Consider the following 27,977-nt stretch of genomic DNA (forward strand, 5'->3'; position numbering starts at 1 on the left):
TGCGGGTGGGTTGGGTGCTCTCTGGAGCGGAGTGGGGCAGTCGTGGGGGGCTGTCCTGCTGGAGCGGGAGGGAGAGGTGAGTGAGGATTGCAGGGGCAGGTGTTTGGCTGTCTGCGCTGAGGAGCGGGTGGGAGCAGGAGAGCGGCGGAGGTGGCAGTGGGGGCGCTGAGTGACATGAATGGAGGGAGTTGTGTGCTGGGCAAAGGGGACCTGTGGTGGGCAGGAGGCTATGACCTGGTGGGGCAGAGGCGGCCTCGGCCTCTTTTCCTGCCTGGACAAATGAAACGCGCGTGCCAGCCCCAGTGGCCGGCTCCTCCCAGCCAGCGCGCCCCTGCGGTCCCTCTGTGCGGGGAAGGCTTTGCAGCCAGGCCAGACGGCTGGGTGCTCTCCATAAGCCGCCGGTGCCGCTCATGGAAACAGTCTCCCAGCAGCGCCCCGTCGCCGCGCAGATCTAATCTCGCCCTTTTGTGTTCTGCTGCCAGAAACCTCTCGGCGTGAGGCGGAATCGGGGCCGGAACAGTCTGAACAGATCCGGGCTGTCTGCAGCGTTCCGAGCAGCCGCAGGAGCCTGTGTCTGGTCCCGGCTGAATTGCCCCAGCCTGGCTGCTGGGGGTAGGGCAGGAGGGGAAGAATGACGCTGCCTGTGGAGTCTAGATAAGCCTCTGTTTATCTTCCTCCTGATGCTGCTGACTGCGTGGCTGGTCTAGGGTGGCGTGTAGAGGAAGTGCAGGACAATAGGTGGATAGTGGACGCCACGTCATGGACACGGCCTGAGCCGTGACCTTAGAGCAAGGGTTGCTGTGGAATCTGCCCTTGGTTGACTTCTCTTCTCCCCCCCCCACTCACTCCCCCACCCGCCGCCTCGTCTCTCCCCGCCTCCTCCCCAGCAAATTCATCTTTTCAGCCGTCGCCCGGCAAAAGTGAGAGCCGCGGCCTCATCTTCTGCAGACTGGGAGCCGGAAAGGGCTTTGATGCTGACAGAACCCAGTGGCAGGGCTTGAAAAGTTGCTACCCGATGAAGATTTCCTTGACATGGGTGTGGTGTTGTGGGCCGGAGTGGCGGGAGCTGAGCCATCACTTTTGCGGAGCGTGTAGTTGTGATTTAAAAGTGTGTGCCGGTGCTCATTGTGGATTTGCACAGGATGTTTCCTGGCTCCTGAAGAAAGCCGTCCGTAGGCGAACAGAGTACAAAGGGGCACAGGGCTACAGACAGCTCAGCTCCTCTGCCAGCTCTTCCAACAGCTGAGGGAAACTGCCAAGAAGCCCATCTATTTTCACTGCAGCTATTCAAACCCTGTGAGCAAGCAAGAAAATGGGGCTGGGGGTGGCATGGGAAGCCTAAGGCCAGAAGGGACCTTTGTGATTATCTCACCTGAGCTCTTGCCCACAGCGCAAGCCAGAGAGCAGCTACACTCACACTGTAGCCCACAAGCCACAACGGGGTCTCAAACACGTCTCCGTGCGGCACATGACATAAGCACACCGGCCGATTTCATTGTGCTCCAGCCCCAGTCATTCACCAGTCAGGATCCTGGTACTGTTCTTAACTGATGAAGTAATTAACTTGCCCTAAGTTATTAACTTATTGGCTGTGCGAATTAGATAGATAGACAGACAGACAGACAGGGTGTATGGGGATAGACAGACAGCTAAGAATGTATGTAGCTAGCTAGAGGATAAACATTTCCCGTCATACTATTTAGCCGTGAGTGGCACTGCAGCAAATGAAGCAGTGCATTCACACTACTGGGTTGTTGTTTTGGGTAATGTTGGATGCGCATTTGGCCCTTGATGCCTTGGAGGTCTGAGTGTTCCCCAGGAAATCCCATTGGTGCTGCGTATCTGATGATCTGGGGGAGCTCTGGGCAGAAGCTGCAGCCAGTGCCAGGGCTGAGGACCACTCAACAAAGCAGAGACTGGGGGAAGGGCTGGGCAGCGGGGAGCCACCTGGAAGGACAAAGTGTGGCCCGTGTTGGTAACCGGGAAGCTGTGCGGTGCTGCCCCGGGGCTCATGCCTGTCCTGAACGTGGTGAGGGAACAGGCAGCCTGAGCAGGGACCTCCAGCCCTGAGTGCTGCTTGTTGAGTGCATTGCATTGGGCATGTTCCCCTCAGCCTGACTGTCTGACATGGGCTGAGCCTGGGGGATAGGGCTGAGGCAGCGACCGGCTCTCGTGGGCACTGAGTGTGCCAGTCCTTCAGTGCCTTTGCAGAGCTCAGCCTTGGGCTTCCCGGTACGTTTTCCTCCTGTTACAGCCAGTCCGGGATCCCCATGGCTGGGTCTAGCAGCTCCCCACCCTGCTCCAGGGTAGGTGCTTCAGTCCTCTGAGGCTCCTGTATGTGGGATCTCTATGGTTAGAGCCAAGGACTCTATGAGCGGCCCCGAGATGGGGGGAAGCAGGCCAGGCCCAGAGCCCCCCTCTTCCCAGGAGTTGGGCCAAGGTTCCTCTCCCAAGTCCAGCCCAGCCCAGCCCAGCCAGGTTGCTGCCTAGTGCCCTCTGTTTGCAAGCCAGGGAATGTCAGCCAGGGTCAAAGGCCTTCTGTGCATCCACCCGTGCCCCAGCAGCAGCGTTCCCTGGCGCCCAGCAGGAAGTTAGGGGCCGGGAGCAACCCCAGCACCGCGGCCAGAAGAGCTGAGGTGGGAGCTGAGGGCAGGGAGCTGCCAGGGCAAGCAGCAGGGGTCAGCACCCTAACCTTTGTCCCCACCCAGCCTGGAACAGAGACCAACCAGGGGCAAGTCCTGGACCACGGCCAGCCCTGAGTCCCTGCAGCTCCTTCCGTGCTGCAGGTCCAATTCTGGGGCTCTGAGCACTGCTGTGCCTTATGAAAATGGGCCTGTGTGTTCCTCCGATATGCAACTGTAGGGACTGCATGTGCACAGCCTGCACCCTGACCCTGCAGCGTCCCTGCGCCTTCTCCTCGTATGTAATTTCCTCCTCTCCCTCCCCCCTCGCCGTCCTCTAATGTGGCGCTGCTGCCGCTTGCCTGTAAATTCCCATTCCCGTTTCTCTGCCCTTCCATTTCCCGTCGCTCACTGGAGCTGTAGATAGCGTCGTCCAGTCATCCACCCGTCTCCCTCTCCAACGTCAGGGCGTCTGGACAACCCAGGCCGAGCATCCGGCCCAGCCCCGCTGCCTCCAGACACCTCAGCTTGCAGGCACTTGTCTGGAGCCACTGGTAAGCGGCAGTCCCCAGAGGGAAGTGATGAAAATCCTTTCAGTGGCCCAGCCATCTCCAACAAAAACATTACCCGGAGGGGGCAGCCAGGCCAAGGTGCGGGACCCTGATTCACACCCTTGGCTTCACACACATTCTCCCTTGCTCTGTGTATTGGACTCAGGAGGTTTGTTGAAGGAGGGACCATCTGATAATACAGCTTCCTTTAGGGACGTTCGCTACTGGCACCTTAATGAAATCTGTGTTACATTAAGATGCTGTTTTAAAACATCTGTAGCCACTTAAGGCTTCACAACTTTTGCAGTGCTGACTGCCGGGGACACTAGGAACCTAACAGAAGCAGTGGGAAAATCAGATCTTGCTCGAATAGTCTAGAACTATTTGCCAAAGGAGAATCACCACCAGCTGTTATCAGTATAAGGCCTCTGACACAGAGTTGAGAACAGCTGAGTGATTCCTCTTCTATCTGTTGAAAGCTGTCCTAGTGTGTCAAAAGCCCTATGCTGCTGGCAGCTAATGGAGAGTCTACTTTGGCACAGAGGCCAAGATTATCGGAGCACGATCTGATGTCCTGGGTGCTTCTATTGAGTGTGTGAGATGAGGTGCCTCACCATGTCCCCACGCGCTTCTCAGGTCTAGCAGGAGGAAATTTTTCCAAGGTTAATGCAAAATAGCCTCAAGCCCCCATATTTATGTCTTTTTTGTTTTCAGCCACATTGTTACGTTTTCATTTTCTTGAGGTTTGGCCAGGTCTAGTGTTTGCTTCTGCCAAAGAGAGCCAGGGGTCCATATTCTGATAGCCTTATTCACACCGTGCCGCATCTTATTAACACTGTGAGGAAGGATAAAAGTACCATGCAGCAGATATTGGCACTAAGACTGATAGCAGAGAAAGCTCGATGAAAGAACAAGAACATCCACAGTTGCTTTGTTGATTTTCAGAAGGCATTTGACAGTATAGGTCAGAAAGTGGCTTGGGCAGTATTGGAGTCATACGGAGTGGATAGGAGACTGTTATGGTTGTTGAAGGATATCAGCGAGAATGTGGAGGCAGCGGCAAGAAAGTACAGAGAATTGGGAAGTTAATTTAGAACGAGTAGAGATATGAGACAAGGAGAGCTGATGTCACCAAGTGTCTTCATTGTGCATCTAGAGATAGCGATGGACAAGATCATGGAAGAGGTAGAAGTGATATCGGTACGCAGGATGAGAATTAACAACTTGACGTTCATGGATGATATAGTTATCATTGAAGAAGAAGGGAAGCTAGCGAGAACGGTGCAGGTGCTGAGGAAGTGAAGCCATACGTTCTGATTATGAACATTGATAAAATGAAGACGGGTATCTGGAGATAAGGAAATAGGAAGGAAGATCAGTATAGACGGGATCGAACTAGGGAACGTAGAGAAGTTCATGTATCTGGGGAGCAACATGACATATGATCTAGACTGTAAGAAGGAAATAGTGACTAGAATAGTGAAAGCAAGAGTGAGTTTGAAGGTGATGGATAAGAGCTGGAAAAGCAAAGTGATTAACTTAGGAATGACACTGAGTGTCTTGAAAACGTGTGTATTCAGCAGCATGTTGTACGGATGTGAGACAAGGTGATAATGAGAGAGTCAAAGAGAACGACATTGGCCTTTGAGAAGAGTTGTTATAGAAAGATCCTGAGAGTAGGATGGATGCAGAAGGTCACCAGTGAAGAATTATATAGGAAGATACAGCCGAAAGAGAACCTATTGCGGAAGGTTCTACAGCGCAAGTTACAGCTATTTGGACAGATCTGCAGAATGAACAACGAGGGAAAAGTCAAGACCCTGGTATTCGGCAGAATGAACGGGTCAAATAGGAGAGGCAGACCCCACAGAGAATGGGAGATGATGTAGACTGGTGCGGAGCTGGTCTACAGAAACTAAACCACTCCGCACCGGGCAGGGAAAGGTGGAAGGAAATAGCGAAGGATGCATTGGACGCCAGCGGGCGCTGAGCCCACAGTTGATGATGATGATGATGATGATGATAAGCATCTTACTCCTTTAAAAGTACCATTGCCTTCAAGGGGACAATTCCCCAGATAGCTGCATTGCAGTCAGTGGGAGTCAGATCCGCTTGCATTCCAGTATTTGCTGTTTAGGAGGTAGTTGTTTTTTCGCATTGCATGTTGTTATTGTCCCCTCAGTGCAATGTTGCATGTCCTAGTCTTCAGATGACTTAAATAACAGCTTCTGATCTTTCCGATTTCCTCTTGCCGTGCTGCGGCCTGGTGGGGGGGTTGTACGTGGCCAGGGGAGGAGGGTAACTTCTTGTGTTCAATTGTTTGTGAAAGGTAGAACGTGATTTTGTCAAGGACTGGTAGCTGCAGGGACATAGCATTTTCCATACCGGATCAGAGCTTTATTAAGTTCAATCTCCTGCCTTGGGCAGTGGCCAATATATGACACTTCAGAGGAAGTTTTAAAAAGACCCAACAGAGAGCACTTGGCGTGTTGCGAAATGCTGTGTGTTTAGGTGGGAGGGCACCGGGCTGGGATTCCTGACCTCGGTGATAATTGACTGCTCGTGTCCTGACGCATGGCAGTGTGTGAGTTACATGTGTTTCCCTGTGCTCTGGCAGGCTGAGATCTCATGGTCAGTTTGGTAGGGCTGGGCCTGAGCTGCAATATTTCACTTTGAATAAGGTGTGGGATTTCAACCCCCAGTGCACGGGAGCGTTTAATGGTGGAAGATTTGGGGCTGAGTAGGCATGTGGGATGCTGTGTGTGGGTCTGGGAGCAGTGGGTCAAAGCCCACACAAAATGAAAGCCCCCTCATAGCTAAGGGGGACGAACAACTAATCACAGACCACAAGTGAGTATGTGGGGCAACAAATTTAAAAACAGGAGCAGGCATGAGGTCAGAGATTAAAAACCAGGGAGCCAAATGTGGATGTCAAGTGAAAAGTCCAGGACAGAGCCTGCTGTCCTTCCAAGGTGCTTGCTGCTGGCTTGCTTCAGGTTCTGTGGCACAATGGGGAGTGGGTGGAACTGCTAGTGAAAGAACGAGAGTACATTATCCAAAGGGTGAGCATTCAAGTCCCCCCAGAGTCATATTTTAGGAGTTAGACTAGGTGAGTGTTGTGCTCCATTCTAACACAGTGATTGTAGGACAAGGCATTGGGCTGGGATTCAGGAGACCTGGGCTTTGTTCCTGACTCCACCACACACCTACGGGGTGACCTTGGGCAAGTCACTTCATCTTTGTTTCCCCCTTACACTTGTCTACTTGGATTGCAAACTCTTCAGGGCCAGGCTCGTCTCGGGTTACGTGCTTGCGCAGTTTCTTGCACAACATTTTCCATCTTGGCTTGGGACCTCTCGGTGCTACATTTATATAAAGTGCAGCATCACATACATCAGGAGATCATTTGCGCAATTATGCTGGTGGAACCCACTCTTCAATGTATTGTCCAGTCCTGCCCTGGGGCTGGGATATGACGGTAAAACTGCTAAAGGAGTTTCTCCTTCAGCTCAGGTGGTAGCAGTTTGCACCATTCGTGGTGGGAATCCAAGGTCTTGTCTGTGCCTAGGATGACCTGGGATGGCTGTTGTTACACATGCATCGGGCAAAAAGAGCATAATCTTAGCACGGACTTCCCTGTCTGTCAGAGCAGTGCTTTTGTTTTGCTTCTGCTTTTCCTGAGAGCAAGGCTCAGAGTTGGCCTTCATAGACCCTAGTCAAAGTCTGTGGAGCTCCACAGTGGATGGAGAGTGGCCTGCAAATATGTAGTATAGGCCATAGTTAAAGATTAAAAAACCCTCCATGAGCAAGTTGATCCAGCTGCAAAGACAGCAGGACTCCATCTCCGGAGAGAGGATGTGTTCATGATGAGCTGGTGCTTCCTTGTCTCTTAGCCGGAACGCTGGAAGAATCCCCTTTGGTTAGTTTTTTAAAGTGCCGTGACAGCTGATTGAGGAAATGTCCTTTTCACGAACCTACCAACGATTCAAGTGATTTTCTCCATCTCTCTGTCTTCGCTTCCTTAATTCTTCCCATATTTGTGGCCTCTACAACAAACCCTTGGCGCTAAGAGATCTGCCAAAGCAAACTTTGAACCTTATAGAATCATAGACTCCTAGGGCTCGAAGGTACCTTAGGAGGCCAGCTAGTCCAGCCCCCTGCTTAAAGCAGGATCAACCCCCACTAAATCATCCCAGCCAGGACTTTGTTAACCTGGGGAACTTCAAAACTTCTAGGGATGGAGATTCCACCACCTCTCTTGGTAACACATTCCAGTGCTTCGCCACTCTCCTGGTGAAATAGTTTTTCCTAGTATCTAACCTACACCCTCCCCTCTGTAACTTCAGACCATTGCTTTTTGTCCTGCCATCCGTCACTACTAAGAACAACTTCTCTCCATCCTCTGTAGAGCTCCCATTCAGGAAATTGAAGGCTGCTATAAAACCGCCCCTCACTCTTCTCTTTTGCAAACTCAATAAGCCCAAATCCCTCAGCCTCTCCTCATGGGTCAGGTGCTCCAGCCCCCTAATAATTTTCTTTGCCCTCTGCTGAACCCGATCCAATGCGTCCACATCCTTTCTGTACTCGAGGACGCAGAACTGGACGCAATACTCCAGATGGGAATGAGAGGAGAATAATAACTTCTCTAGATCTGCTGGCAATGCTTCTCCCAATGCACCCCAATATGTCATTAGCCTTTTTGGCTACAAGGGCACACTGCTGACTCATAGCCAGCCTGTCATCCACTGTAATCCCCAGGTCCTTTTCTGCTGCTCTGCTACTTAGCCAGTCAGTTCCCAGCCTGTAACAACGTTTGAGATTCTTCCATCCCAACTGCAGGACTCTGCACTTCTCCTTTGTTGAACTTCACCAGATTTCTTTTGGCCCAATCCTCCTGTTTATCTAGGTCACTTTGGACCCCATCCCTACCTTCCAACCTGTCCCCCTAACTTAGTGTCATCCGCAAATGATTCCCTGACTCCTTCTCTTCTCTGGCCACTCTGTGCTCCTGCTTCCCTCCTGATAGCCCACACTCCTTTCTATTCTCTCACCCTCCTCTGCTCCTTGCCCCCCGGAGCTCCCCTCCTCCCTGGGTGTGTCTACACGACTCAGCATTTAGCAGCCTGGCTCTGTGGTGCCGGCCTTGTTGCTAAAAGTCAGCTTGTGTGAATGCTGTGGGGGAGCACTTTTTCGGACAAAATCCTTCCATCCCCTGGGGGGGGTTGTTTTCTCAGGAGGAGGGTGCCCCTGTGACAAAGCCACATTCACACTTCCACTTGCTGCGGCAAACCTTTATCCTTCTGTTATTTTTGTACCGTGTCCGTCAAAGACCAAAGCATTGTCGCTCCGGTGCCAGGGCCAAGGTACTGGTGTCTCTTCTGCAGGTCTGGAGCGACATGACTGACGCTGAGTTGCTTCCCCTCTAGGTCCCATGATGAGTGCTGGTGATTGCACCCATCTGCCGTCCTCGCGGGACATGGTGTCTTACCTGACAGGCAAAGCCCTGAGCGGCTGCGTGAGCCGCAGCAGCATGGCAGGACAGCGAGAAATCCATGTTCTCCAGCTGAAAATGAAGGAGCAGGTTAGTCACTGTGGGGCAGGGAGGGTGGAGGAGAGGGGCTTTCACTGCCTGTGGCATATGGCTCCATAGGCGGAGGCTTGGGGGTCAGGGAGAACATTGTTCCCACAAATGCAAATCTTGCACAGACAGGCAGCCGGAGAGCGCAGTGTAAGTAGTTCTGCTTTCTGCAGAGGAGGCTGGAGAGATGCTGCTTAGCCCCGGGGCAGGGAGTCAGGATTTTGTTTATAAACAGTGAACAGGCAGTCCTGTAGAACCAAAGGGCGTTTCTGCATGGCAAGGTTATTGCGAAATAATGTTGTGAGCGTCGACACAGCGCAGCTGCTATTTCAGAATCATTTCTCCAAAGTTCGAATTTGGTCCACCTCACTGCACAAGGAATAGCGCCTGTTTTGAAACAGGTATTTCAGATAGGGGCTGTGTGGACAGGGAATAGGGGTTATTCCATAGACTCATAGAATCATAAAATTCTATAGCTGGAAGGGACCCCAGGAGGTCATCTAGTCCAGCCCCCTGCTTCAAGCAGGATCAACCCCCACTACGTCATCCCAGCCAGGACCTTGTCCAGCCAGGACTTAAAAACTTCGAATTAAATTTCAAAACAAGCAATTCTGGAAGAGCTTGTGTAGACGTAGGATTTCAGATTAGAGCCCATAGAAGAAGTGCTTCCAGAATAGTCTCCGTTGTGTGTGGATACACTGTTTTGGAATACGTTTTGCTTATTTTAGGGCTTCCCTGTAGTTTAGATGTGTTATTCAGGAACAGCCTATTTCAGAATAATAACCCTGGAATAAGCTCTCCCAGAATAACTCTGTTGTGTCGACATGCCTGTAACAAATGTATTAGCTTTCATGGGTAAAACTCACTTCTACAGATGAAAATTTTCACCCACAAATGCTGATTGCTCACTAAATGTGTGTGTCTTTGAGGTGCCACAGACTTCTTGTTGTTTTTGAAGATACAGACTAACACAGCTACCTCTCTGCTACTAAATTTGTGTGTCTTTAAGGTGCTACAGGGCAGCTTGTTCTTTGTGAAGTGCTATCCCTCTGAGACTGTTTATCAACAGTGATTAACAGGTGATTGAGATAAGAAAGGGCTGTTAAGATGTTTCCTAATCTTAAGCATCTCTTCCAACCAAGCAGGCCCACCAAGGAGGGCAGGGGTAGGAGGGGCAAAGGGGGCAGTTACACAGGGTTGTGACGTTTCAAAGGGGCCCAGAGCTCCAGCCACCACTACTGCTACTTCAGCAGAGGTGGCGGCTGGAGCTCTGGTCCCCTTTGAAGCCCCTCGGCCGTGCAGCTCTGCGTGGCTCTGAAGGGGGAGTAGGCCCAGCATCCATGCAGGTCTGTGTAGCGCTACATCTGACTGCCCTAGGGCCTGCCCCTTCTTCCCTCAGCCCCGCCCCTCTCAAGGTCATGGGGCTGGGACCCCCTCCCACCTTGCTCCGAAGCCTGCAGAGACTCTCAGCTCTGCTGGCAACATGTGAGTAGCCAACAGGATTGATTTTTCGACAGTTGTTTCAACTGTTGTGTTAAAGTTAGGGTATGTCTGCCACGGCACAGCTTGTAATGACAGGGCTGTGTCGAAACCGCCTTGTCGCTCGGGTGACCGTCCGTCCCACATTCGGTGAGACAGTCCCATAGTTGGGATGCCAAAAAGGCATCCTGCCTTGACTCGTGGTCCCGTATTTGCCACTGCCCTCCTGCCTTGGGGAAGCAGGGGGAGCGTGGGCAGCTGCTGCTTCCCCACGGCTCCCCAGGAGGCTGGCAGCTGTGGCTTTCCCAGGGCTCCAAATGATCACCAGCAGCTGCCACCTCCTTCCTGGCTCCCTGAGGCTTAGCCGAGCCGCCCCTCCCCACATACCTCCCTGTCCCACGTTCGGGACAGGGAGATATGGGCGCCCTGCTTATCACTAAAAGTCAGGGGGTTTCGCTCAGTGGGCCGCGAGCGCTCCTGTAGACAAACCTGTGTTCGCACTTGCCACCACCAAACAGAACAACAAATGCTTTGTCACTCAGTTGCCAGTGGAGATAAAGCCTTACTCAGATCTAATATCTTACTCGGATCTTGCGTTGAGCCAGGAACTGATTTTTTAGACAAAGGAAAGGCAGTTGATCTAATCTGCCTGGATCTCAGAACAGCACTGGATATAGAGCCACGTGGGAAATTATTAGCTAAACTGGAGATGAGGGGGATTAATACGAGAACGTAAAGTGTGGCTCTGGAACCAGTTAAAGGAAACAACACTACAGCAGGTCATACCAGAGGAGTAGACTGTCAGGCTAGAGCAGGGATTCCCAACCTGTGGGTTGGGACCCAAACGTGGGTCCCCATTAGATTTTCTAAGGGTCGCCGGCTGGGCTGCTTCGAGCCACATGTGGCTCTTTAAAGAGCCATTTGCAGCTCCCGCCACTGCCACCATTCCCTGCCCTGCGGTGCTGAAATGGACCTCAGTCTCATTGGTTTAACAACTGGCAGGGGGGGATCCAGCCATTAAACCAATTAAACTAAGTCCAATTTCAGTGCCACAGGGCACATGGAAGAAGGGAGTAGGAGGGCTGGGACGGAGCTGTGCAAAGGAGGAGGCGGCGGCCCGGTGAAGGAGCAGCCACAGCAGTGCGTGGAGCCCGTGTGAGGTAGGTGTGGTGGGCGTTTTGGGGCTGAGAGGGATTTAAGCTACGGGGCAAGGGTGGCATTTTTCCCTTGGGAGAACCTCCCCCTCCCCCTCCCCCGTTTTGAATTGCCTTGGGTCACAAAGCCTTACTGAATTGTCAAAAGGGGTCCCTGCCTTGGAAAGTCTGGGAACTGCTGGGCTAGAGGGAGCTTACGAGTGAAGTTCCTCGGGGAGCCCTCTTGGGACTAGTCTGATTTCACAGTTAGATTTATGACTTTGGCACAAAGAGGGGGTGTGCACTAATAATATTAACTGATGACACAAAATTGGAACTTCCCCCACACCCACTGGAAGCGGCTAGCAGGGGCAGAATGGGCCAGGGGCGGGGCATGGGCAGGGAAGCAAGGAAGGGGCGGGGCTTGGGCAGGTAGCTGGTGGGGCAGGAGCATGTGGCCGCTGCCCCTCTGGAATCCCTGCACCAGTTGCCTCTGCAGGTATCTGCTGGGTGGATCTTGCTCATGTGCTCAGGGGCTAACTGATCATCAGGGTCAGGAAGGAATTGGGGTTTTTTTGCCTTCCTCTGCAGTGTGGAGCGCAGGTCACTTGCTGGTTGAAATGAGCATCAAAGGTGAATTCTCTATAACTTGACGGCTTTAAATCATGATTTGAGGACTCCAGTAACTCAGCCTGAAGTGAGGGCTCTGTTACAGGAGCGTTACAGGTTCTGTGTCCTGCCATGGACAGGAAGTCAGGCTAGAGGATTGCGCTTTTCCCTTCTGACTCCAAGTAGCTGAGTAAGAATCTGCGAGACGATGTGGGACCCAAACAGAGCCCCTTAATGAAGTGACTTCCCACAGGATGTCAGAACACGTTCATATTCCAGCTGAGTGGGTCTGATAGTTATTTAATTTTCTTCTTGGCAGAGGAATTAGGTCCAGTGCTCCTGCCAGGTAGTTCTGAATTATTGTCTGCAAAGCCATTAGAGTTTTCAAGTGCCAGAGCAGCTCTGGAATCGCAGTTACTGTTGCTCCCTCCTCCTGAATCTGAAATGGTGCCACTGTGTGCAGGCAAGAAATCCGCCCCCCGCAGCCCCCTTGGTCTGATTGGAGCCCCCCCACTCCAATATAGAAATCAAACTACGCCTATGCAAATGGCTTCTGGACCCGGGGAAAATCTGCCCCAGCGCAGAGGTGTGGTATGGCCATTTGGAAAAGGATCCTTTATATATAGTGGCCAATAGGGTGGGAAATTCATGCTTTGGGCTACCAGGCGGTCGCCTGAACTTGGTTGCCTGGTTGATAGGGGGAGCAACGCTGGGAAGGTAATTGTGTGTGGTTACGCCACCACCAGAGAGGTAGTGAAGGGGCTGTGTGGTGGTGTATGAGGTACAGGGTGTGACAGCTGTACGGGGCAAGAGGCAATCTAAAGAAGGACATCTGTGTCACTGCTGCGGCATTGGCGGTAGAGAGCTGTGACTTAAGCTCAAGGAAGTCCCTCAGTGAACTCTCAAAAAACAAGCCCCTTAAAGGCTACTAATAAACTAAAAACTTCAAATAGGCGTCACAAAACATCTGGTTTGCTGTTATTTATTGAGGACCGGATCCTCTTCACATGCATTGCGGCTCTGGAACTGCTGCGATTTTTACGGAATTTGGAAAAAATGGCGTTTCTTGCTCTTTTGGTTGCCAGCCCCAGCTCTAAGCCACCCGGCTGCAGGTCAGCTGGGTCTCCTTCCCCAGCTGTAACTTGTTTGACTGAGCCGCTTTCCCCCTGGCTCTCTGTAGGGTGGGATCTCCTGTGTGCACGCTGCTCATGCTTTGTGCACCTCCGTGGCATGCTTCCCTAGCTGGGGCCCTTTGCCTGCACTGGACATCAGGACCGGGAAAACACATAAACCTCTAGGGCAGCACTTTAACCTCCCTGGGCATCCAATAAGGCATTTCAATGTAGCCGTTCTTCTACAAAAAAGTGTTACCACAAAATTACAGAGGGAGACATCTGAACTGGAATGTGTTTGCAAACTGGGTGCATTTAACCTGGGTCTGAAAGAGATCTTAACTGTCTTAGAACTTACAAGGGCGATTTCCCCAACTTTGATAGTCACAGGAATTCGACAAATCCTACTTAATTTGTTTCATCTACTGGTCCCACTAGGCAGGGGTCAGCAATCCCGGGCAGAGGTGTCAGGAGTGGCACGCGAGCCGATTTTCATTGACACATGAGGCAGGAGCTCAACCCCACCTCTCCTCTCCCAGGCCGCCTGTGGATTAACACAACACCAGCTAATGCTACCAACTTCCATCTAAACGGGCAAAGCTCGGCATCCTCACTTATTTATTAACGCAGCTGTTGTAAGTGGGACTGTTCGTGACTTTAAAAAGTGTCACAGGCACTCAGACTGCACATAGAGGACAAAAAGTCAAATTTCGGCACTCCGCCTTGGAAAGGTTGCTGACCTCTGTACTAGGGACAGGAAACCTCTTTTTATTCCTTCCTCCTCCCCCTCAGCCCCCCATATACATCCTGGATTCTATTTTTCTACTCCTTTCATCTGAGGAAGTGGGGTTTGACCCAGGGTTCAGCAACCAAAATAGCAAGAAGAGCAATTTTTTCCAGTTCGGTAAAAAGCTGAATAAGTCAAGAGCCTCAATGCATCCGAATATGAAATGGTCCTTAACAACTAACGTCAAACCATACCTTTTTGTAACCCCTATTTTAATACCAGCACTCACACCATGATCTGTAATGTGATACATGTTTACTACAGGACGTTCACAAACTTTTTACATATTCTATTTCCTCACACTTTACGTGTGCGTTTGTACCACTGTCCCTCTGACTTACACTCCCGAACCTTCTCTCTCTCTGGAGGATGCTAGGGGAGTTATCCAATGTTTTGAGATCATATGTTGTTTGCTATTTAGATATGAGTTGTTCATTTTTGGGCTTTTAGACATTCACCATTTAGCGGAAATAATCAGGAGGGTTTTGGTTTGGTTTTGGGTATTTTTTTTTGTTTGTCTGTTTGGGTTTTTTGTTTTTGTTTTGCTTTGCAACTATAGCATTGAGAGCCCCATAGAAGTCCTTAAAGAGCCGCGTGTTGTTCCAGTCACAGGTTGCAGACCCCTAGTCTGACCCATGAAAGCTCATGACCTAATAAGTTTGTTACTCTCTAAGGTGCTACAGGATTGCTTGTTATCATCAAAATTAGTCAGATCTAATACACCAGGACCCAGCTAAATTACGAGTTGAGGAAGGGTGTCAGAGAGGAGCCCTGGGAGCTGAAGTTGACTCTGCTGACTGGTACAGCAGCAGTATTGCAAGTTTTCATCACAAGCTGCCCTGTGAATACACCTCAGCTGGCACGGTGCCATCTGGGAGCAAAAGGGAGTTCATGCCTCAATCTGTCCCTGCCTTCTTTGCTGCACACAGCTGCCTAGAGAGGACGAAAGGGTGCAAATTCTGATAGTGGATTCTGAGCTCAAGGCTGAAATGCTCCGCATGTAGCACTCCATAGCTGGAAATCCACATGTACGTTCTCAAGGACATAGTCCTCTCTGTTTTCTGTAGTGTATGCAGGCAGCTGACATGAAATTGACAAGCGCATCAAAGAGCATGAATCTTGTGAATTCCACTTTACTTCCTGCACATGAACGCAGAGCCAGGTGCACAGCTGAAAAGGAGAGGAAAGGGTTATGTATAAGGGCTCTCCGGTCCCCCATGTCTATATAGAAAACACAAGCTGGACATACTTTTAGCTTGTCAACCTCAACTATTTCCCTGTACACGAAGGAGGACAATGGGTGGTGGAGTTTCATTTGGGAGCTAGAACTTTTTTTGAATTGTTCTGAAACTTATACTAAGTTGTTCTGAGTGTCTGAAATCTTTCTCCCATTTAACTGAAGGCGCTGTTTATTCCCCCCGAGGGGGGTTTCATTTTTAAAAAGATGATTTTCTAGCTAACTGGAACCTTGAGCTATATAAAGGTTATGAATAGTGACAGAGAGATAGCTGTGCTAGTCTATATACTATCAAAACAAAAAAGCAGTGCAGTAACTTTAAAGTGCTATTGGACCGGTTTTTTGTTTTGATTAAGATTACGGTTTGAAATTAATGACAAGGGAACAACATTTACAAAACAAATGTCAGGCAGCAGCTCAGATTCTGAGGTGTGGCAAAGCCAATTGGAGCTGGAATTGCTCTGTTCTAAATTTAGAAATCATGTGCCTAAATTTGCCAGAGTGCTTCCTCATTTTGGATGACGCCACTTTTGCGTGCCCAACCGGAGATACCTTCCAGGGGCCTGATTTTCAGAAGTGCAAAGCCCAGACCCTCTAAAAAGCAGGACCCTGGAAGATTTTGTAAATGGAGCACTTAAAATCACAAGTAACTTTTAGAAATGTGGGCCTGATTTTTTGTTTTTTTGAGCGAGTTCTACGTATGACATCTATTTCCTATATTCGCTTTAAATCCACGACTAAAGGCCTGCGATTTCAGCTGTGGGATCCTGAATTTAGTTATCTAAATCCTGTAATGGCCTCTTTCCAATGCTGGTTAGCACCTACGACAGCTACTGAAGTCCAGGGAGATTCAATGGGTGTAAAACCAGTGTGAGAGAGGAAAGAGGTCGGCTGTCAGGGTTATGCAGAATATTCACTGCCTGATGATGAAATATTTGTTGCTTATCTTCAACACTTTCGCTACTAAAAAACCAAACAAGCTGTCCTGTAGCACTTTAAAGACTAACAAAATAATGTATTAGGTGATGAGCTTTCGTGGGACAGACCCACTTCTTCAGATCTAATAAATCTAACACCTAATACATTATTTTGTTAGTCTTTAAAGTGCTACTTAACTGCTTTTTTGTTTTGTGAAGATACAGACTAACACGGCCACCCCTCTGTGACTTTCACTACTGTGGGTCTGAAGCAATGTTTGCACCACATCCATGCAATAAGGACCTTTAACTGGAGTGAAAAGGCAGTTGTTGATCCTACAGTGTCAGGGGAATTTTATAGCAAGTCACTATCATGCTGTGCAACCCTAGGTGTCAGGATTTTATTCATGCCAGTAATGTTCCCCGAGAGAGACTGGAGCACAAAGCCAATGAGAGAAAGAGCAACGGACCTGTGTGAACCATTTGAATTTTGGCTTAAAATTCACCACTGCCTGGCAGTACTCTCACTCCAGCTGCTCTCCAAGATCATATCCACAGGCATTGGATTTGAAAGTTAGACAAGGGGAGAAACTTGCCCTTTCAGATGCTTGCAAAATGCATCCCCTCACCTGCTCCAGCCATGGGACAATGTTCACTCACAAAGAGCAGGGATGAGTTTTCCTACTATTCTGTAGACCAGTGGTTCCGAAACTTTTCAGCATCACGGCCCCCCTTTTGATTTTTGAGAAACCCTCATGCCCCCCACACCACTTCTTTACCATCATCCAACCCCCCTTCTCAAAAAAAATCAATTCATAATTTAAAATAAACACAAGATCTTGAGCTAAAAACGTCACTTAAAGTAGATATAAGCACAAATAGTTTTTCTGGGCCCCTTGCGGTTGCCTGGTACAGCCCCAGCTGGCCAGATGCCTGAGCCCTGTGCCAGCTACCGGAGCTGCCCGTGCCAGCTGCCCACCTGCCCGCGCCCTGCACTTCCAGAACTGACCATCTGAGCCACACACTGTGGGGGCCAACTGCCCACCCACCTGCCAGCCACCCAAGCCCCACACTGCTGGAGACAACCACCTGCCCTCCCGCCAGCTACCCCAGCTGCCTGCCCGAACCCCACACTGCCAGGATGAGCCGCCCACCCACCAGCCACTCAAGTCTTGCGCTGCCAGAGCCAGCTGCCAGCCAGAGTCCCACAAGCCCTGCGAGCCACCTGACCGAGCTCCGCGAGCACCTGCTAAAGGCCTTCCCCTTCCCCAAAGCGAGAAGCCACCAGCCCCCTGCTCCTACCCCATCTCCATCCCCTTCCCCTGAGCCAGGCATCCCTAGCCCCCCATCTAACCCCACCCCCCTCCTGTCCCCCTCTTCCGCCTCCCACACTCATCTTTGCAGGAGGCAGCTAGCTCCATGTGGGTCTTCACTGGCTGTCTGTTGTTTATAGTGGCTGCACCAGGTCGCCAATGTAAAATAACAGGGGCTGAGAGCCGGAAACAAAGTCCAGATCTTTCTCGGGGTGCAGGGAGCCTTGGCCCCCTCCCCCGGAATTTCTCCATGCTCCTCCCCAGTTTGGGAAACCATGCTATATAGACCATTGATTCTCCCCGGGGGGTCCGTGTGGGTATTGCAGGGGATCTGCAAAAAAAATAAAACATAAATCAAAATGACCACAGAATATAAATTTTAATTAAGTTGCAAAGTTGCAATCTATTATTATTTTTAAATTAAAGATCTTCCAATAATGTCGTTAGTCGCTGTCCGAAAATCTATGACGCAATTTCCTTTTTCATTGAATGAAGTGGCTAAAATTGGCTTTGATGGGGGTCTGCGAATGGCTTGGGGGAAGGGTTGGGAGTCTGCGCTAGTGAACCACTGCATGTGTGAAGAAACCATTGGTCCCAAATTGCAGGTGACAGGGTGCCGGGCAGTCTGTTCCTGATCCACTGGCTCTCCCTGACAAAAGAGATGGAAGCAGTGGCAGACCCGCAAAACAGGTGATGTCTTCCCCCATGTAGCTGGGAACTCGTAAGTCCTGGCTGGCTCTGTTGACGATTGCCTACTTCTGCTTTGTCAGGGCAGGGCTGGAAGACAGAGTCTGTCGCTTGTAGACCTGGAAGAGTTTCTAGAATTGTGGTGGCAGCGAAATCTCTCAGGATCTATAGTACAAGATCACTGGAGGTTTAAGAGACTTGGAGTTGCCACAAACTTTTCAGAGCCTTCTTTCTGACCCGTTTTTCTCTCCTAATTTTCTACCCAGAACAGATTCTTTCTAGCAGCGTCACCTCATCTGTTCCCACTTCTGCACCTGTTCATGTATCATGTGCATGGACTTTGTCTGAGTTAGGCGGTAATTTCCCTTTTCATGGTGTGTTGAGAAGGGCTCTTTGTGCTACCAGTGCTCGCTAAATAATCTGTTTATTTTTCCTAAACAGTTTCACTTAAATACTGTTAAAATATGACTGTTCTAGCTGCACAACAGTTAGAGTGCATGGCTGTGTTAGATTAGGAAACCGTAGCCAGGGAGCCCAAAAGTGAAGTCTGTCAGAGAGAGAGCATGGTGTGTGACTCCTTCCTCACTGGAGAACACAACAGTGTTTTGATCTGTATGTTTATACAGCAGCTGCCTCCGTGGCGGTCTGATCCGTGCTGGACTGCTGGTTGCTACAGTAATCCAAACAATAAACAGTAACAATAACAACGGCGGCTGTCTCCACATACCGACAGAGCTTGAAAATTCCAGAGAACAAAGAGCATCCCAGCTTCACAGCTCTGTGTAAACAATGCAAAGCGCCAAGAGAAGGCGAGGGCCCAGGATTTTTCTGTTTCCTCTTTACCTCTGTGTCCAAGGACTGGGCACGATATGTACATTTTTTATTGTATCCAGAGCTGAGCTTTGCTCTTCCACTCTTGCTGTGGGACTGCATCACCCAGTTGTGGCTGCTGAACCAGGTCTTCTGATCAAGCCAATGCAGCCATGTCATTTGATACTCGCTGAGGCGCTTGCCTACTGATTTTAATTATTATTTTGGGGTGCGGCGCAGCGTTCCCTTTAATTGCTTCCATCCACAAGTGGCAGAAATTTTGTTATGTGCACCAAGACATGTGGATGTGTGTCACCAGTAGAAACACATGCTGTGGGTGCTCAGCCAATCAGCTGGGCGGCATTTGAAGCTCTCCTGGATGGCTGGCTACGCGTGCGGCTTACAGCGAGCGCTGGGCCAGAGGCTGTTTGGGCTCTGGGCCCTGAGAAGAATCAAACAGTGCAGCCGGGAAACTGGTGTGAACATAATGGGCTGGCCAAGGCAGTTTTATTTTCATCAGCTTTCACCATAGTGGAAAGGCTGAACCCAGCAGTGCCCAAGCTATAGAGAACTCTGCATTGAGGCTGTGGCACTTTCTGGGACGCAAGCGGTTGTCTGATCGCCTGCCCTGCAACCTTGGGTGCCTTTGCTGTTGATGTCGCATCTGGGGCCATCAACAGGGGGAGGCAATGGGGGGGCTGCCCCGGGGCCTGGCAGTTTGAAAGGTCTCGGGTCTGCTGTCACTGCTATCTCGGCAGTGGCAGCAGCCAGAGCCTCTGGCCCTTTAAATTGCTATCAGACCCCCTGGCAACATGTGCCTGTGGCCCTGAAGGGCTGGCTAGACCCCAGTCCTGCCTCTTCTGCTCCCAGCTTTGGCTGCTCACAACCTGCTTGCAGGACAGATCCAGAACTGTCTGTACTGGACAGGACGGGTTCACCACTCTGACCCCAGCAGTCCATCTACAGCCCTACTCTGGCATCCACCAGCCTTGGTTACTACCTGCAAGGTGGCTCCAACACACTCCCAGTCCTGGATTTCCCCCAAAATGTCTGTGCTACGATGTTCCACTCTCTGCCCAGTTAAGAACATCCACACTGGGTCAGACCAAAGGTCCATCCAGCCCAGCAGCCTGTCTGCCGACAGTGGCCCATGCGGGGTGCCCCAGAGGGGGTGGACTGAAGACAACGATCAAGTGATTTGTCTCCTGCCCGCCATCGCCAGCCTCTGACAATCAGAGGCCAGGGACACCATCCCTACCCTTGGCTAATAGCCTTTTATGGACCTAACCTCCATGAATTTATCTAGCTCTTCCTTAAATTCTGTTACAGACCTAACCTTCACAGTCTCCTCTGGCAAGGAGTTCCACAGGTTAACCATGCGCTGAGTGAAGAACTTCCTTTTATGAGTTTTAAACCTGCTACCCATTAATTTCATTTGGTGTCCTCTAGTTCTTGTATTATGGGCACAAATAAATAACTTCTCTTTATTCACCCTCTCCACACCTGTCATAATTGTATATACGTCTATCATGTCCCCCCTCAGCCTCCTCTTTTCTAAACTGAAAAGTCCCAATCTTTTTAGCCTCTCCTCATACGGGACCTGTTCCAAGTCCCTACTCATTTTAGTTGCCCTTTGCAGAACCTTTTCCAGTGGCAGGATATCTCTTTTTAGGTGAGGAGACCACATCTGTACACAGTATTCAAGAGGTGGGTGTTCCATAGATTTATATAAGGGCAGTAAGATACTCCTTGTTTATTTTCTACCCCTTTTTTAATAATACCCACCATCCTATTTGCCTTTTTGACCACTTCTGCACACTGCATGGATGTTTTCAAGGAACTATTCATGTTAACTCCAAGATCTCTTTCCTGATTAGTTATAGCTAAATTAGCCCCCATCATATTCTAAGTATAGTTGGGGTCATTTTCTCCAATGTGCATGACCTTACACTTATCCACATTAAATTTCATTTGCCATTTTGTTGCCCAATCACTCAGTTTAGTGAGATCTTTTTGAACTTCTTCACAGCCTGCCTTTATCTTGACTATCTCAAACAGTTTAGTGTCATCTGCAAAAAGATATTCTTCCGCTGCCCCTTAAAGGAGTCAAGATTCAACAGTTGGTTCTTTTCTGTGGAGCTACAAACCAGCTCAGTTTAAACACTAGAGGGATCAGAGATTAAAAATAAAACATGTTTATTAACAGCAGCAGGTCAGCTTTTAAGTGAGTTCAAGAGAGCAAATCAGAGACAGCTACCAGCAAACAAAGACTGAAGACACATCTAAAACTCTTAAACTCATTCCAGCAAGTCTGGGTGCCAGGCTTTGTTCAGGATGTTCTGTCTCTCGCCCACAGGCTTTCAGCGAGCCGGTGACTGACCCTCCCTGTGGTCAGGATCTCTTCCCGAGGCCCAGGGGGTATGGGTGCCTTTGTATTCCTGGGTGCAAGAGAGCCATTGGCATTCTCTGATGCTGTCCGGACTAGCCCAGTGAACTTGTGCAATGGATTAATCTGCAGCATGGATTCCTCAGAGGAACGGGGCTGCAGTGAGGGGGGGTGACGTTGAGTCTGGTGGAGAAGGAGGCTCCATGCCCTTCTGTCCCCCACTTGCGCTTTTCAAATCAGAAAGGGTTTTGTTGCCTACCTGCTCCTCCCCCTACTGACTTGAGGACCTTGGTTACTACTTATATGTAAAGTGACAGAAACACACATTTTTGTCACGTAGGATGGGCAGTTCAACAGCTGTTGTCTACAGTTTATCTACAGGGGCTCTTGAGTGACAAAGATTTTGTCCTTCACAGGTGCTTAAACCCCAAAGAACAAAAGCTTTGCATAGCGCGTACTAGGTAATGTCTACACTAGAGCATGAAGTCGATTTTAAGGGCGTGAGGTTGATTTTATAATGTACCTGTCTTTACTGCAAATATCAGTAGGTCGATTTCAAGGGGTCCTAAAGTCAACTTTTCTACTCCAGCTTTTTCATGAGAAGTAATGTCAAATTTGAATGTACAAGATCGACGTAATGCTAGTAAAGACACAGTGTGATTTAACTCGATTTTATTGGCCTCCAGAAATATCCCACAATGCCCCCAATCTGCCCATCGCTTTCACCTTTACTGCTCTCCAGGCAAGCAGGAAACAGGAAGCAGAAATCAGCCTGGGCTCTCCAGCTGCCCTCTATACCAAGCAGCTGCTGGACTCTCTGGCTTGACACCCCACCTCCCGCACCATGTGGCTGCCAGGCTCTCCAGCTGCCCTCTGCACCAGGCAGGTGCTGGGCTCTCTGGCTCCCCACCACATGGCTACCAGGCTGTCCAGCTCAACCCCTGCCACCACCACGTGGTTGCAGGGTCAAAATTAAATGTGTCAAAATACCACTATCACAATGAAGCATTTCACGAGTACCAAAAACAACTTTTCAATAGCTCCAGATTGCAACTTTTCAGATTTTTATTTCTGCATTTTGCATTTCTCAGGACTGGCTGCTAGCCTTGCAACGGCGCGTGCCAGAGACAAGCTATGGGAAAGGGGCGTGAAAATGCATGTGGCAGTTTGTTTTCAATGGGAGCGAGGGCAGTGCATGCTGGAGTGATGACGTCTGACATCCACAACCACGTGTGATGCATTGTTTTCCCATAACACACTGGCACAGACACCCAGAAAGCAATGGGGGTGCAGGAACTGTGGGATAGGCACCCATAATGCACTGCTGGCACAGTTGAACTTAACAAAGGTATTGTGGGCCCCCTATGTCGACTTTCTAAATGTGTGCGGGCACTCGCCATGGACTTAGGAAAATCTAGTGGTATAAAGTCAACTTTAATAAAGTTGACATTACTTCCCAGTGTGGACACAGCCCTAGTGTAAACAGTGATCTTCCCCAAGAGTGCGCTTCTGCTGACAAAGCACATGCTGTTCCTAGGGATGGAAGAACAGTGTTTAATACTGCCTGGGGTTTAGTCACGCAGCTGTGTAGTGCAGACATACCCTGAGGCAGGGCTGTCTGCTTTTAAACAGGTGCTTATAACAGGGTAAGTCATAACAGTGCATGGTAACTGGTAACTGCTGCTTCCTGTGTTGTGTCACCGCTCAGAAAGCGATGCCGGAGTGTCCTCTCCGGGGCGCAGGCCTGGGCAGGTAAGTTTGAAGAACCAGCTGATGCCCAGCAGCAGGTTCCCCCTCTCCATGCCACTGATATAATCCAAAGGAAAGGCGAAAGCCACTACAGCTTGGCACCAATGTTGTCGCAGGAGCTGCCAGAGTGAGATTGAGCACAACCTCAAACTGCCTTTGGGGCTCCATCTCTGGAGTTTTCCTCGGGGTTTACTCCTGAAGCCTTTCCCATGACTAGGTATCGCCACAAGGCAGCGGAGGTTTTAAATCAGAGTTTCCTTCTCCTAGGTGGGTGGCCTTCCCCATCTAACAAGCCCCATCTGCCTGAAGCAGCTGGTTTTAAGGCGCCAGTGACCTGCCTTCGCCCCTTCTCCTGTCAGTGCAAACAGTTTCACCGGACCTAGAAAATAAGCCACCCGTGAAAGCCAGGAGCTGGACTTTGGTTGTCAGAGGCTATTAGAGATGCATGCTATGGGAGCATTTTATAGATAGTGGGAGCTTATCCCTGCTACCACCCCTGGCTATGACAGCCCTTGAAACCAGAAAATACACCCCACACAGGCATGAACTCATGATCCCTGGTTTACAGGGTCAGTGTGCTAACTGCTGAGCTATGGAGCCACATGGTGCAGGTGGTGTTGCTATATACATCTCACTGTCATATTATGGACTAGCACAGGGTTCATTTTTAGATGATACCACAGAAGCATATTTTGTACAAATATCAGAGGTGCAGTCGCGTTAGTCTGTATCTTCAAAAACAACAAGAAGTCCTGTGTCACTGTATGAACTAACAGGCATTTTGGAGCATAAGCTTTCGTGGGCAAAGACCTGCTTCGTCAGATGCATGAATGGGTGTTCCGGAGGAGAGTCTAAAGTTATAGGCTTATGAAAAGGAGAGAGTCCCAGTCAAGAGGAGGGCCAGAGCTGACAAGGTCAGTTCAGTCCTGGAGGATGTGGCCTATTACAAACAGCTAATGTGGAGGTGTGAATATCAAAAGAGGAGAAACTGCTTTCGTAATTGGCCAGCCACTCCCAGTCTCTGTTCAGTCCTTGGTTGATGGTGTCAAATTTGCAAATGAATTGCAGCTCTGCAGTTCTCTTTGGAGTCTGTGGTTGAAGTTTTTTTGTTGCTGGACGGCTACTTTTAAATCTGTTACTGAGTGTCCAGGCAGACCGAAGTTTCTTTTACAGGTTTTTGTATGTTCCCTTTCCTGGTATCTGATTTATGTCTGTTTATTCTTTTTTGTAGAGACTGTCCAGTTTGGTCAATGTATATTGCCGTGGGGCTTTGCATATATTATATATGCCATCATGTGCCAGCAATGCCCCACAGCAATATACATTGGCCTAACTAGACAGTCTACATAAAAGAAGAAATGGACACATATCAGACAGCAGGAATGGTAACATACAAGAACCTGTAGGAGATCACCTCAGTCTCTCTGAACACTCAGTAATGGATGCTACTGCCACGGGACATTTTTTACAAAGATTATCATGTGCATATGGGCACAGATACAGGGACGCTTTCCAGCACAGGCCGCTGGATGTAGGCAGCACTTAGATCCTATAACCTTCAGTTTATGCATTCCCACCTCATCTTACGGATGGGACAACCGTCTTAGACTAGCACAGAACCATCAAACTTTCCATCTATTCCAAGAGAGCAGCCTGAACCAACAGCTGGCCCTTGTGCTGCCCCAAGTGGTGTGGTTGGGCTTCTCTCCACAGGAACAGCTGTGACTCAGGGACAGCATTTGGGTGCACTCAGACAATGTCTCCTTGGCCTGTTGGAGGCCACGTCCGTCGCCTGGCTGCGAAGGTGGGGACGAGATGGCGGGAGACCTGGTTGTGAGTCTGTGTTGTATTGTGTAAATAAATGGCATGGATTTCCCCCCCCTTCACACACACACTGTTTCTCTGAAAAGGAGATGGGGGGAGCCAGCCATTGATGTCACATCTGTGGCATTCACGGTAGCTGGCTCCAAGCCCTAACAGAGTGGAGGGGGCCCAGGCGTTGAGACTAGGCTCCACTTATAGAAGAATTACTGGAAGCCAGTTTCTATAAGCAGAGCTCCTTGGAAAAGGCAGCAGTTGGGTCAAATAAAACCTCCTGCCACTCTGGAGGAGAGAAACAATGGCCCCTGGAAAAAAACAGGTGGTAAAAATAGAAGCAAGGCCCTCCCCATCACAGGGCCAAGGGGGACCAACCAGCTGGGTCCTGTGGCCACCCACCCCAAAATATTTACTGAACACCTCGTGCCGTCGCCTCAGGCCTGGACTTGTAATAGATGTGAGTTTTCTTGAGAAGCTGGTGTAGACTTTTTGGCCGTTTATTTCCAGTAGCTCCTGATAAGAACATCTGGGTGTGTATGAATGCGGGAACCGAGCTGCCAACAATCCTGTATGACAAGAGACGTCTCGTATCTAAACAGAAAATTGCCTGATTTTGAATGGTACGCCTGGTATCCTGTCTTTCAACCGAGTACAGATATTCTCATTATGCACCACCCGGTGTATTATTCGCTTGCCATCCAGTGATGCAGTGTTTGTCACAGCCGCCAATGCCGTAGCGCAGAACCAGTACCAGGATTTACTGAGCCAGTGTGTCTGCTGCACAGAGGTTCCCCAGCTCTGGGGTGAGCTCTCCCTGGAGCAGCGGGATAAGGTTATCAGGGAGCAAGACGACCTGAGTGGCCCACGCTGAAAGGCAGGTGTCAGGAGGGGCTTTGTCTGGCAGAGGTAGCGGACAGGGCTCTGTGCAGGTGCTCACAGCTGCCGGGACCTGACTCCCTGCGTGTCTCCCTCACCCACTGCTGCAGCCGCCACCAGCCAGCCGCTATGCTCCTTTGCTGGGCATGTTGGCTGAGACTCTTTGAGAGGGAGGCTGTGCCTTGGAGTACTGACCTGCCCCCACCTCCCCTCTCCCCCGCATTGCTAGGCAGAGCTCGTTCCTGGGCCTGGCCTGTCAGTGCAGATCCAGGACACAGTCCCATCCAGTCGCCTTGCCGCACACAGCCAGCGTGGGGGAAGCAGGTGGAGTCAGCGGAAGGCCCTGGCTGGCGAGGGCTGGTACTCACGGGTGCGCCTCTCCACTCCCCTCCCGAATCTGGCCCTTCAGTGCTGCCCTGTTTAATTCCAGAGCTGGTTCCAGCATCCCCGGCTGCCTGGTGCCTGCAGGGTGCAGAAGGTTTCCTACCCTGCCATCTGGTTAGTAATCGCCACCCGCTGTGGAAGTGGGCACCCCACCGCTGGCCCCATGCTGACTGGGTTCTCACGCCCCTGGGGGTGCTAAGAAAACAGGCCCCTACTTTTGAAAGACATTGCTGGCCACTCTAGGTGGGGCGTTCTGCCCTAGATCACAAAGCCGGCAGCCCAGCCTTGCCAGAGCAGGGGCAGTGTGAGGGGAAAGGAGAGTTGTGGGGGTGGGGTGGGGGTTGCAATGTCATGCAGATGCCCCTGAGGCTGGGAGAAGGGCAGAGAATCTGTGACCCTGGGAAGCTTTTACGTAGAAGCCTATGGCGCCTATGGAGGCAAGGTATTGTTAAGGTCCCCTGCGGGCCCCCACCTTCTGCACTCAGAGTGGCGATCAGCTCATGCCACTCCACAGCTGCCTCTCAGCTACCTTCTAGCTGTGGTGGGGAAGAGGCCAGGCCTGCACAGCTCTTTCCACTCTCTCCTGCTCTTAACAAGCCCTGCTGAGGTCGCATCTTCTCCGTTGCTTCACACATGCAGGGGCGCTCTAAGTCCCAACAGGGTTCTGCTGACGCTATTAATAGAAGGAGGCTGGGCTCTTTGCAGGGCAGGGTAAAGGGACAGGTGGGGGGGCGTTGCACGGAACCACATCTGCTCTGAGGGCTGAGGGGGAAGGGCATAAACCAGATGTGAGCATCCTCAGCAGCCCTCAGCCGAGTCCAGTTCAAAACAGCACATTGCAGCACAGGGAGTGGGTCGTACATGCATCAGCTGAGCATAGGCAGGCAGGGTCTCTTTCTCCCCTCTGACAATCCCAGAGGGCAGAGGTGGTTCCTTCCCTCCCCGTCGATGGAGCGGCCCCTCCCTGCCTGAACCAGCACAACTGCCGGGGGGGGGCCCAACCCTCAGGCAGAACCGCACAGAGCTGGTCACTCTTGCGCATGGAGACTTTTGATTTTTTTCTTGTTGCGTTGAGCTTTGGAGCAGAACAGCAGCAGCAGCATCCAATGCTGGAGAGCCCCGGTGTGCCCGGTCCATGTGCTCTCGGGGATGTGGCCCACCGAGATGTGGCTGTGAGGTTTTTCTCCTCTACTCCCTCCCATCACATCAGGCCCAGCTCAGTTCCTGCCAGGGGACCACCTGGCTACAGTGAGCACGAGTGACACTTTCTCTATTCTTTTCCCCCCATGAAGACCCTCCAGCTGAGCGTCTCCTCATCGGAAAGGACCACCCCCCAGAAGCGGCCGGTGCTGTTTGTGCTGTTCTGCGACAAGCCCTGTATAGTGAAAGTTCATTCGGAGGAGCTCACGGTGGACTTTGCCTTGGTGAGTATCGCAGCTGGAAACACCGCAGCAGTGTTGAGCAGAACTCTGAAATGCTCCTGGCAGTCAGAGGTGAGGTGGACGCGTCCCAGCTCCCGTGTGCTTGTTCAGGACTTTTACAAACCACTCCCTGGGGTGGGGGGGGGTCCAAGGTTCTCCGGGCTCGGCTGGGCCACACAGAGAATTTTCGGACACTGAGTAAAATCTGATTGAGGCTTTGGTGGCTGTGCTGAAGCAAAGCGGGAGGAGACAGCGTGGAACCATAGGGGGAGGAGGCAGCATGGTTTCCACACTCAGCTCCTGAGGGTGAGTTCAGGGTTTCCCCACAAAATTACATCAGGCGCAGCATCAAGATACCACTGTGTATGGCTGGGTGGGTGGGAGGCTCCTCCTTAGATTTTGCCCAGTGATCCCTCCCTGTAAGCGGAGCGCTTGGGCAATCGTCCAGGAGAGATTCAGGAGCCACTCAGTTGATTAGCAGAGCGCCCGCAGCCACCCACAGGGGGCAG

General features: G+C 50.7%; 1 protein-coding gene across 1 annotated transcript in view; it reads left to right on the forward strand.

Annotated features, from left to right (window-relative positions):
- ENG (endoglin) overlaps positions 1 to 27,977 on the forward strand; it is a 73,146-nt gene that overhangs the window by 12,927 nt on the left and 32,242 nt on the right. The window contains exons 2-3 of the mRNA XM_075015809.1: positions 8,599 to 8,753; positions 27,340 to 27,471. Of these exons, the coding sequence (XP_074871910.1) occupies positions 8,599 to 8,753; positions 27,340 to 27,471 (287 nt within the window). The remainder of the gene's footprint in view (positions 1 to 8,598; positions 8,754 to 27,339; positions 27,472 to 27,977) is intronic.

Source organism: Carettochelys insculpta, chromosome 21 (genome assembly GCF_033958435.1).
Source record: "Carettochelys insculpta isolate YL-2023 chromosome 21, ASM3395843v1, whole genome shotgun sequence".
In the NCBI taxonomy this organism is placed as follows: domain Eukaryota; kingdom Metazoa; phylum Chordata; order Testudines; family Carettochelyidae; genus Carettochelys; species Carettochelys insculpta.